At 30.9% G+C, this 11,802-nt stretch overlaps 1 protein-coding gene across 2 annotated transcripts in view; it reads right to left on the bottom strand.

Annotated features, from left to right (window-relative positions):
* Positions 1 to 416: 416 nt before the first annotated feature.
* Positions 417 to 11,802, bottom strand: part of LOC117178351 (DDB1- and CUL4-associated factor 13) — a 185,279-nt gene continuing 173,893 nt past the window's right edge. For both annotated transcript variants that reach the window (XM_033369778.1, XM_033369779.1), the window contains exon 7: positions 417 to 559. In XM_033369778.1, the coding sequence (XP_033225669.1) occupies positions 472 to 559 (88 nt within the window). In that variant the 3' untranslated portion in view covers positions 417 to 471. The remainder of the gene's footprint in view (positions 560 to 11,802) is intronic.

The raw sequence follows: 11,802 nt of genomic DNA, 5'->3' as shown, positions 1-11,802 counted from the left end.
TTATTTTCAGAAAGCTCTTGAACGTCGTATAATCTACATACTCTTGTAGAGTAACGGATTTCTCTCTTTTGCTCTATATAGCGTACCTTTATACCTCACGTATTACTTCTTATAAATGTGCGAATTGTTATAACAAATTTCAACTTTTATACAATAAAATTAAGAGAGTATAAAATAATTTACCTTTTTGATGTTAAGTTTTCTTGGAGGTGCAGTGAATATTTCTGCGCAAACTTGAAGTCCTTCATAACGCTAATCATGATACAAATCGTAAGAAAAGGAAACCTGATAAACCCATTTGGATTATAAAAATACAAGGAACTTCCCGAACCTTGTAGAATTCAATTTCAGAAAAGCATTAAGTCCAGACAGACTAATTTTATTTTCCATAAAAACTACATATTTTCCACAAATTATTTTGTATACAATTTTCCATATGTATGATTACTGATTAGAAACAAAATTATATAATCATATCTCTTCTCTGACAATATGCCTTTGACGCTCGGAAACAAACGGCATTCCACCTTTCTTCGAATGAATTCTTCTATTAGACTCCCTGCAAGAAATAAAAGTTGTTAAAACATTGAAAAATTATAAGAAAAATATTATGAAATCTAATATAAAGGTATATCCATTGATTACGCAACATAAAACAGCGAAGGGAGAGGGGGAAATATTTGCTAAAAATGGCGTTACGTAATTTCTATGCTGTTTATTTTGCCACTTCAATTTTAATACATTAGAGGTTTATTAACTCATCATATATTTTCATGTATTTCATAGAAATACATCATAAATGATCTCGAGTCGAGAAGAGTCCAAATGTCAAGCCATTGCGAGCGCCCCTAGCACTTGGATGGGTGACCATATACTGAGCAAAATTTTAGGCAAATGAGAGTACTTTCAATAAACTAGTATGTAGACGAATTGTAATTTAATTGTACTAAAATTCCTACATTGATTTTAGGCCCATCTAAGTAAAAGAAAAAATTTCAAATGCGCATACAATGTTAAATTGAGAGACCTCTGTTTCGGCGGTGTTTTAAACATAAAAAAGCAAATTACAATAGGTCATAATAATACTGGTTATCTGGCAAACACAATCATAGTTAACTTCATACACAAATTGTGTTTATTAATTGAAAAATACTCCAACTCTCAATATATTTATTAAAATTGTTTAAATGATTAATAAGTATTATAAATTTACAAAGTATCGTATGAAATGATTATCGAAAGATGATCTTAGTTCACTCCGTAAAGAAATTATGCCTCTTCCTTGAAAAATAGGCAAGCTATAAATGTGTTGATCAACATGTTTTAAATAATTAATAATTGTAAATTTTTAGAACATCATAAAAAATCATCGGAAAGATATTCTTAGCTAATTATATTAAAAAATGGATCCTACGAATAGACATTATTAGTTGACTTCGCAAGCAAATTGAATTAAAGGATGAAGGCCAAACCCTAATTTTTTAAATTAAAATAGCTTAAATAATGAATAGTTCTTGTAAACTTTCAAAGCAACATAGAAAAGAGTCATCAGATAGACATTCTTAGTTGAATCCGTAAACAAATTGAATCGTAGAAAAAAGTGCAAATTCTTAATTTTTTAATTAAAATTGCATAAATAATTAACAGTTCTTGTAAATTCACCAAGCCACCTAGAAAAGAGTCACCGGATAGACATTCTGACTAACGCGTAAACAAACTGACCAGTAGAAAAGGGGCAAACTCTAATTTTTTAATTAAAACTGTTTGAAAAATTAATATATCTTGTAAATTTACAAAGCAACACAAAAAGTAGTCATCAGATAGACATTCTTAGTTGAGTCCGTGAACAAATTGACTTGTAGAAAAAAGCGAAAATTCTTAATTTTTTAATTAAAATTGTTTAAATAATTAACATTTCTTGTAAATTTGCAAAGCAACATAGAAAAGAGTAATCCGATAGACATTCTTAGTTTACTCTGTAAACAAATTTACTCATAGAAAAAAGGGCAAACTCTTAACTTTTTAATTAAAATTGTTTGAATAATTAATATATCTTGTAAATTTACAAAGCGAGATAATAAGTAGTCATCAGATGATATTCTTAGTTGAGTCCGTAAACAAATTGACATGTAGAAAAAAGGGCAAACTCTTACTTTTTTTAATATAATTGTTTAAATAATTCATATATCTTGTAAATTTATAAAGCAACATAGAAAAGAGACACCGGATAGATATTTCTAATTTACTCCGTTAACAAATTGACCAATAGAAAAGGGACCAACTCTTAATTTTTTAATTAAAACTATTTGAATAATTAATATATTTTTTGGTAAATATGAAAAGCGACATAGAAAAGTCATCGAATAGACATTATCAGCAGACTTTGGAAAAAATTGACTCGTAGGATAAAGGCCAAACTCTTAATTTTTTAATTAAAATTGTTTAAATAATTAATTGTTCTTGTAAGTTTGCAGAGCAACATAGAAAACAGTCAACGGATAAACATTCTTAGTTGAGCCGTAAACAAATTGGCTTGTATAAAATAGGGGAAGCTATTAATTTTTAAATTAAAATTGTTTAAATAATTATAGCTCTTGTATATTTACAAAACAACATAGCAAAGAGTAATCGGATAGATATTCCCAGTTTATTCCGTAAACAAATTAACTCGTAGACAACAGAAAAAACCCTCAATTATTTAATTAAGATTGTTTAAATAATTAACATATCTTATAAATTTACAAAGCAACATAGAAAATAGTTATCGGAAGAACATTCTCAGTTAAGTCCATAAACAAATTGACTTGTAGAAAAGGGAACAAATTCTTAATTTTTAAATTAAAATTGTTTAAATAATTAATAGTTCTTGTAAATTTGCAAAGCAACATAGAAAAGAGTCATCCGATACACATTCTTAGTTGAGTCCGTAAACAAATCGGCTTGTAGAAAAGGGGAAAAATTCTTAATTTTTTAATTAAAATTGTTTAAATAATTAATAGCTCTTGTAAATTTGCAAAGGAGCATAGGAAAGAGTTATCCGATAGAATCGCAGAAAAAAGGTTGAACTCTTAATTTTTAAATTAAAGTAATTAAAATTATCAATAGTTCTTATAAATTTATAATGCAGCATAATAAATTGAACGTATGCTTTAAAAAATAGCTATTTATGAACATTGTTTAAATAATTACAATGTTTGAAGGTTCAATAAATGTTTAAAAAAGAGCTTCACTGGAGTTCTGCACGATCGCTGTAACTTAATCGCTACGAATGTTTAGATCCATAATGTAAACAGATTTCTCGAACTGGCTTTGACGCAGTACAGCTGGGATAACGTTTTTTCTATAAGTGCATGGGAAACGTAACGCTTTTTCGATGGACCAACTTTCAAATATAGGAACATCCATAATGTAAACAGATGCCTCGAACTTGCCTTAACGCAGTAGAGCTGGGGCAACGTTTTTTCTATCAATGCATGAGAAAGGTAACGCTTTTTCGATAAACCAAGTTTCAAATATAGGATATGCGTTTTGCTTGTGCTTAGCAGTCGAGTTTATCAAGGACATAAAGAAGAAATCATAGGTAATGTATGCCAGCACAATAGTGTTTTTTATCCTTTTTTAAAAAGCGGTACTTACTATTATTTTTTGCAATAACTATGTAATTATTTTATAATATTCAATTGCCATAAAATTTCATGCTATAAAATAATTTTCTAGCATAGACCTGAAAGATAACCTTCTCGCCCTCTCTGTCTCACTGTAACGCCCAAAGCAATCAAGCCGTCATGAAAAACTAGGTCAGTTGAAGTAAAACTTGAAAGAAATCATTCTTGTACTAATCTCGAAAAAGATATTTAATTCTGCTTTCACAAAAGAGAAAAAAAAACATCAAGGGCGTTCTAAACTGTGACCTAAGACAGATTTATGTACAAACATCTTCGGTAAACGTTAATAACTTTCACTTTTCCATACAAATATCAATACGTAGAAGAATACTGTACGAAATCGAAAGAATAGCCGAATGAAGTTCAAAGAATAAATTTCACTTTTCCATATACATATCAATACGTAGAAGAGTACTGTACTAACATAAGACGAAAGAAATCGGTGGGTTAAAACCCCGCATCTTCCAACGTTTGGGTGTATAAGAAGCCTTCACTACACATCAGGGCCTATGAAAGAAACATAGAGAGAAATACGAGACAAGAGGTAGAATGAACGAAGACGAAAAAATTCGGTGTTTTGAGAATCTTGCGTTAGACTTTCGCGCCATGGTTTCACTCGTCTCAGGCGTGACTCGCCATATCGAGGTCCAAGATGTTTACACATCAAAAAACTTCAATTGCTTAATAGATAATGTATATTTTCAAAACCAATTCATTTAAAATTGAAGTAAAACCTCCAAATCGTTTGTTACTTAAACAAAGTTGAAGTTAAAAAATTTTAAAACCTTTACACTGCGTCTTTTTTTAAATTCTTTTTTCTTCTTTCATTGATTACAAAAACGAAGAAATTTACTACTTTTTTCCACGCAATCCAGTTTCCTATAAAAATATGAAATACAATAGTATATTGAGCAGCGAGTGCAGGCAATCGGTGGCCCCCACAAGTACTCATAATATTTGTTTATAAGTGCATAACAAGAGGGGGTGCCGGTGAGGGACGAGGGGTTCAGGGGCGAGCCCCCGACAGAAAATAAACATCGACTGATTTATAGGTTATGTAATTATTAAAAATAATATCGACTGAGAATTCCCCGAGTCTCTACTGATTGTTTTTAATATACCTTTTTATTCTAGACGTCGACCGTGCGCACGTGCCAGAATTTTACGTCATTTCTGTATTTTTTAAACAGTTTTGTGTCGAAATGTATGGAAAATATTGTAAATAAAAATAACAACGAAAAATAAATGAGAAAATAAATCAGAGTTTAAAGGCAAAACTTTTTTAAGCATATTCAGAACAAAAACAGCGAAAAAAGTGCAAAAAGTTTGGCGAGCAAGCCCATTATTTATATTTGTTGACATCTGTCGTCTTCCAAAAAATGTTTAAAAATCCGGCAAAAATCACGGAACATGATGTTCCAGGAGAAAAATTAGTGCACAAATCGGTGGAAGAGCACAGTGTTATACAGCTTAAACGATGGCTGAAATGTAAGAAACGATCTTTAAAAGATAAAAAAGTGATTCAGTAGTAAGGTTAGTTGAAGTTGTATTTGGCTGGTATTAATATTTCCTTTCTTTGCTAACATTTACTTACATATTAAATAAAGCATTGTTATCGGGGTTTCGTACCTTCTAAATATGTTGATAAAAATAAAATCTATTTTATACTTTCACTTGAGCACGCAAAACTATAATATTTATGTATTTATAACCAATTTACATGAAAGAAGGACAATTTGTTAGTACATTCCTTATACCAGGAAATCACTAACAAATGAGTTTTTATTGTCTAAACTTGAAAAAGAGAAGTGGAAAATGTAATATTGTGTTATTTTATATTTGTATGAATATTAAATTTTACTCAAAAAAAGTTCTGAACTGCAAATCTTGTATAAAATAAAATATTTATACCTGCCATACAAAACCTCAACTAAAATTTCCACTAAATCACGTTTTTTTCCTTTTAATGGTAGTTTTCTTCATTTAGGCCATATCGTTTCAGCTGCTCAATACTGTGCTCTCCTACTGATTCGTGCACTAATTTTGCACCTGGAACATCATCTTCCGTGAGTTTCGCCGAATTTTCAAGTATTTTTTAGAAGATGACAGGTTCCAACAGATGTAAATAATGGCCTTGGTCGCCGCACTCTTTGCACTTTTTTCGCCGTTTTTTTTTTAATAGACTTAAAAATGTTTTACCTTAAAAATCTCTGTTATTTACGAATTAATTTGTTGTTGTTTTTATTAATAATATTTTCCATACATTTCGACATAAAACTGCTCGAAAAATACGTAAATGACGTAAAATTTCGGCACATGTTTATACTATGAGATGACAGTGTCCAATGAGCCAAACTTCGGCATGTAGAAGTAATTCGCTTGCTCTAGCTATGCGTAAGAGGAAGACGGCGTGAGTTATTGCCATGGTAACGGGTAATTGGGAATTTAAAATTATTCGGTTGCTGAACAGTCGCGAAAAGTAGCAATTTTTAAGCACGTATGAAAAAATATGTCCGCCGCGCGGGCAAATTGTTATTGCACCAAGCGTGCCAATGGCGCGCTTCGCGCTGCTTTCATACATTTCATGTGTACACTTTCACTACATTTTTTCAAATATCATAAATATTATAACTTAAATCGAAAACTGTGATTAAAACTTCAAGGAATCACAGCCATAAATTAGAACTGAATTTTGTTTTCCATTTGTTTTTAAAGAAGGTAAGCAAAGCACCTACGGCTTTGACGATTACATTCTCATCACGAAAGTTGCACTTTGCGCTCGATAATTTGTGTCCCATTGAAAACATTATCAAGATAATTTGTAAATCTTGTTCAAATCTACTAAAAACAACGCTTGCAGCTTATGGATCTCATAAAAACAGAAATGGCATATCTTTGAAAACGATCCAACTTTTAAAAATTGTTGTCTAATTAACAAATTGTATTAAAATAATTGCGAAATACGTATAATTTATATATATTAGACATTTGGATTGGCAGTTCTTAACTTATTCAAACAAAACTTGTTTTCCTTTTTTTGAAAATTTTCAAAATGTTGAAAAGCATATAACTTTTTAACTTTTTATCGAAATTAAAAATGCCATTAGTATAATTTGCGAATATTTTTTCCATGTACCAGAAAATTTGACGAAAATTTTTAAAACTCACACATTTTTTCTTTTCAAATTTTGAAAAAACGAACTTTTGGCATTTTTTTCTAATCGAAAAATTTAACTGAGATAGTTTCTAAATATATTTGATATCTAGTGAAAAATTACAATAAAATTTCTTAATCTTTTAGAAAAATATTTTTTTTCTATTTTTCTGAACATTTAAAAAATTTTTAAAGTATATAAGTTTATAATTTTAATCGAAATTGGACATTTTATTTGGATCATTTGCAAATCTTCTACCCATCTATAAGAAACTTTGGCGAAAATGTCTAAAATTTGAAGAAAAAAAAATCCAATTTTGAAAATGCTGTAAATTAGTTAATTTTAGTTGGAAATATCTATTTGACGGACTTAACCTTCATTTTGGGAACCTTAAGAATTTCATCAAAGTCTGAATCGATTGGTCAAATCCTTCTAAAGTTAAGATTAGCTACAACATCCATGCTACAACAGACAAACATACAGACAGGCACCCACCAAATTTTATGATTTTCGCACTCTGTAAGTGCCGAAATGTAAAGATCCGTTGAAAACCAGAGATCGAAAAAAAATGGACGATTACATTACACTCTCATTAATGAGAATGTGAAAATATATTTTATATTCCGTTCTACTATACAACGCTCTAATTATTTTCAACAATTTATTTCTAGGATCTACAGAGATTGCACCCGTTAAGTGGAATATAACTCCGTTGCTAAAAAATATGCTTCATTTAGTGATATAAGCGGATATTTCATTCTAGAAAAACTGAAGACAAAGTCGGCCCTTTGGTTATTCGTAATAGACAATTGCACATGATGACATGGAAGCGACAGAGGCGTATCTCGCAATATATTCAATAGTTCGCAAAATATGTCCATTTCACTTTATCTAAAAGTGATTAACACTATATTTATTTGATACAAAATTGAGTGTAGCACTTTTCTTTTAGCAAAAATGACTCAACCGAATTGACGTAAAATTAGTCATACGGAACTTAACTAGACGTTTTTTAGGTTTTGGACTCTGAAGGCATCAGGCTGGTTGGTCACGCGGACGGAATCGCTGGAATCATCATTGCCATCGACGAAGATCAAACAAGGAGTCGCTTTGGCAAGATGTTCCAGCGCGCCTGTAACCGGTTGGCAGAACATGGTCTCTCGTCTCGAGCTGGCGACTTCATCGATAACTTGGTCTGTTTCTAGATTCCAACTTTACCTTTTCGGCGCACATCCGGTGCTGCTGAACAGGCGGTAACCGGCACAGAGCAAGCGGCACTATCAATACTGTTGAGCGTGATATATTCTATCTTACTACATAAAGCTGAGATCTAAGCTTATGCACAGCGGGTGGAAAATTACCACAAGAAGATGGTCTGAATGCGTACGCACTGTATCAGGAACTGCAGTGCTGGTAGCAGCTGACGTCATATCCATCGATCTGCTTGCTACTGAAAGGTAAAGGGCATAGCTTAAAAGGCAGGAGGCTACGGTTGATATTGAACAGGAATTTATAATGTCAACAGACTCAGGCGATAATAGGCAGGTAGACTGACAGCCTCATTTCAAATGTCACCCCAAGATAAACCGCGATCATGGTGAGGTGAAATATTACTTCGCACGATTTCATCATCACCGAATTAGAAAAAAGAGAAAAAATATCTTGCTCTCTAACCACATCGACTCTAACCTCGCAACTGTCATCAGCTATGCGCTTGGAGACTGACCGCTGTTCCAAAATCGTCGCAATGCGGAGTATCTTATCTGTAAAGTGCGTATGTACGTCCATTTTGTCCATGATGAAAGTATATAAGAATAGAAGTACACATGCGCTAATATTATTTCCGCATTGTTAGCAAGAATGAGTCACTTTGCATATCCTTAGATGCATACAAATACCAACTTTTAAGGTGGGTGTTGCAAGAAAAAATATAACAGACGTTGCAAATATCCTTTCACCACTATTAATGCTTTATTTTTCTCCAGGATTTTTTCTGTATTGCTTCCAATTCTTAAGGGCTTGTGATACTTCGTCGTGTGGTCAATCGGGTAGAGTTCCCCCGGCTTTTTTTCTACAAAAATACAAATTTTTAAAAACTGAATTCGGAGATGCTAAAAAATATCATAACGGACGTCCCCGGACTCTTTTTTTGAGGGATAATAACAACAAAATTTGTTGTGCTAAAGAAAAATCTTATGCATTATTTTAAGGTTACGCCGTTTTTCATCTCTGCATTTCCGATAATTTGAAAATTATTGATGTAATAAACTTTTTTAATTGCTTGCAAACAAGGTTAGTGCCGGGAGATTAGTTACTATGTTTATTTGTAAGTCCAAAGTTTTCGGCCAAAAATATTGTGTAGTTTGGAAGTAACGCTCGGGAGAATTGTAACACATATAACCTCGAAATATACACACGTTGTTAGCAAAATAAAAATTTTGTTGAAAAATAAACACACAAAAAATGTGCGGGGACGTCCGTTAGCATGTTCCCTATCATTTCCAAGATTTTGACGACAAAATATTTCTTATCCTAGGAAAAAAGCCGGGGGAATCTGCAACTGAAAAAATCGATACTAATTCCTAAGCGCTATGCAAATTAATCATATTTTGCTAAATTAAAACTTTTTAATTAACCACAAAAAAAAGTGAGTGGGGGCGTCCGTTAGCATGTGCGCTATCATTTCCCAAATTTTTAAGACAAAATATTTATTATTCTAGAAAAAAGCCAGGGAACCCAAAACTGGTAAAATCGAGAATTTTCTAAGTATCATATGCCCTTAAGGCGAAACGGTAGGTTTGGCTGAGCACGGCAATGACTGCAGTGACATCTATAAGAAAATCGGAAATACAGTCTAGTGCCTCCTGGCAAGTATGAAGACCTCATACCCTTTGGACGTAAAAAATAACATTCAAAATAAAAATATTAAATTTTCTTGAACAAACGACACAAGGTACAAACTAAGATTAACATACAAAAAATGTTTGCCTGAAAAGATCTATAAATTTATTATTAATCATTTTTAGATTGGACGAGTAGATTTTCTTTCAATTGTAAAAAATAAGATTAAAAATTAAAAAATTAAATTTTTGGAAAAAGGACCGGAAAGACGAAAGAGGACATAGGATCCTATATAGAACCCTATATATGTTCCTTTATTAGACCCTATGCAGATGCGCAGTAGTTTTCATTTAATTGTAAAAAACAAGATTAAAAATTTTTTAAATTATAAAAACAAGGAAATAAGAATTAGTATGATCTAATTTTTATGCATATTATGAATCGTAATGGTATAAATTTATCACAATGATACATGTTTCAGCGCAGCTTAGAATACAATTTAAAGTAAGTAACGTATAGTGGTATATAGCGCGATAAATTTTCGGCCTTTTAGACCTAAACTGAACCCTCTAAGTTAAAAAACCAGTCACTGGGAAATTTTTAAAGTTGGAACTTCGAAATCCTAGTTTTAGAAAAAACGGTCCAAACATGCATTGCAATTTTTTACACTTTAGAGGGGAAGATACACCCCAAAAGTTTTCATTTCCGGAGAAAGAAAATCTGTAATTTTTTTCGGAATTTGAATATTAACACGTGCTACTGGGCACTTCAAAATTCCATTTAATTTACTCGGTGAGAAAAGGGGCCAAAGTTTTTAGGATTTGAAAATCAATGTCAACAAAATAAAACCATAGTAATAACTTTTATTTACAACCTACCCTCACCCCCGCAGTTTAAATAAAAAATTTAAGAAATCTAGATTATTTAAACAATTATTTATTCCCAAAAATGTAAAAAATATTCTTATTTTCAGATTAAAATGCAATATTTTGTCATTGTTTGACGAAGTTAATTTTTCTAATAACATTATATAATTATTTAAACAATTATTAATTGTTTATTTTCAAAATTTCTAAAAATTGAGCTAGAGATATCTACTTTGATCAAATTGCTATCCTATGCTACTGTTTGTTCAATAATTACTTAATTTGGATACATTTCCTCTATTGTTTAACAAATTTCTATTTGTTTAAACAATTTTTATTGGCTTGAGCAGTTATTTTAAGATAACTAACAAAATGAAAAAAATAGAACACATACAATTAATTACAATCTTAGAATTATTCTGGTGAAAGTAATTATTTAAAGAAATTATATTATTTTAAACAATTAAAAAGTGGTTAATGTATTCTTTCTATACACTTTACAATGTAAAACGTAATTCTATGTGTTCTTTTTTATTTCATTTTTTTTAGTTATCGAAAAATAACTGCTCGTACAAATTAAGATTGTTTAAGGAAATAGAAATTTATTAAACATTAAAAGAAATGTATCAAAATTATGTAATTATTTAAGAAAACGTAGCACAGGAAACTGATTTGAAAAGAAAGTTGATATTTCGCCTCAGTTCTTAGAAAATTTGAAAATAGACGATAAATAATTGTTTAAATAATTACATGATCTTTTTAGAAGATACGATTATTTTTTTAATTTTTCGGAAATAAATAATTGTTTTAATAATTTAAATTTGTTTCAACAATTGAAAATTGCTTAAAAAGTCATTGTAAATATTCAAATTGTCCATTAGTAATTATTTGTATGAAAAAAGACGACGGAAATTGTTAAAAACTGATAATAATATGTACAAATGTAATTTTTTTATTCTTGTGTAATATTTGGGGCGCTGCGGGAAGGTTGAGGGTGCCCGAATAAAAATGCTTCGACATCAGTTCAACTTGAATTGCCCTAATCAAGATATGCTGAAGTCGAAAAGATCGACTTGAGCATTTCTTATTTTTGAAACGGAGCCAGACTTCAATTTATGTATTGGAGACAAGTTTTTATGTCTTGAAGACATAAATATATCTCTTAAGTCGTATTTTTATGACTCCAACACGTGCGGTTAGCGTATACCTGCCCTAATAGAAAGGATATTTCTAACAGTCATAAAAGCTAATCTTTGTTAATGGTTAAACAAATCT

Source organism: Belonocnema kinseyi, chromosome 8, assembly GCF_010883055.1.
Source record: "Belonocnema kinseyi isolate 2016_QV_RU_SX_M_011 chromosome 8, B_treatae_v1, whole genome shotgun sequence".
NCBI classification, from domain to species: domain Eukaryota; kingdom Metazoa; phylum Arthropoda; class Insecta; order Hymenoptera; family Cynipidae; genus Belonocnema; species Belonocnema kinseyi.
This window is presented reverse-complemented; position numbering and strand designations above follow the sequence as displayed.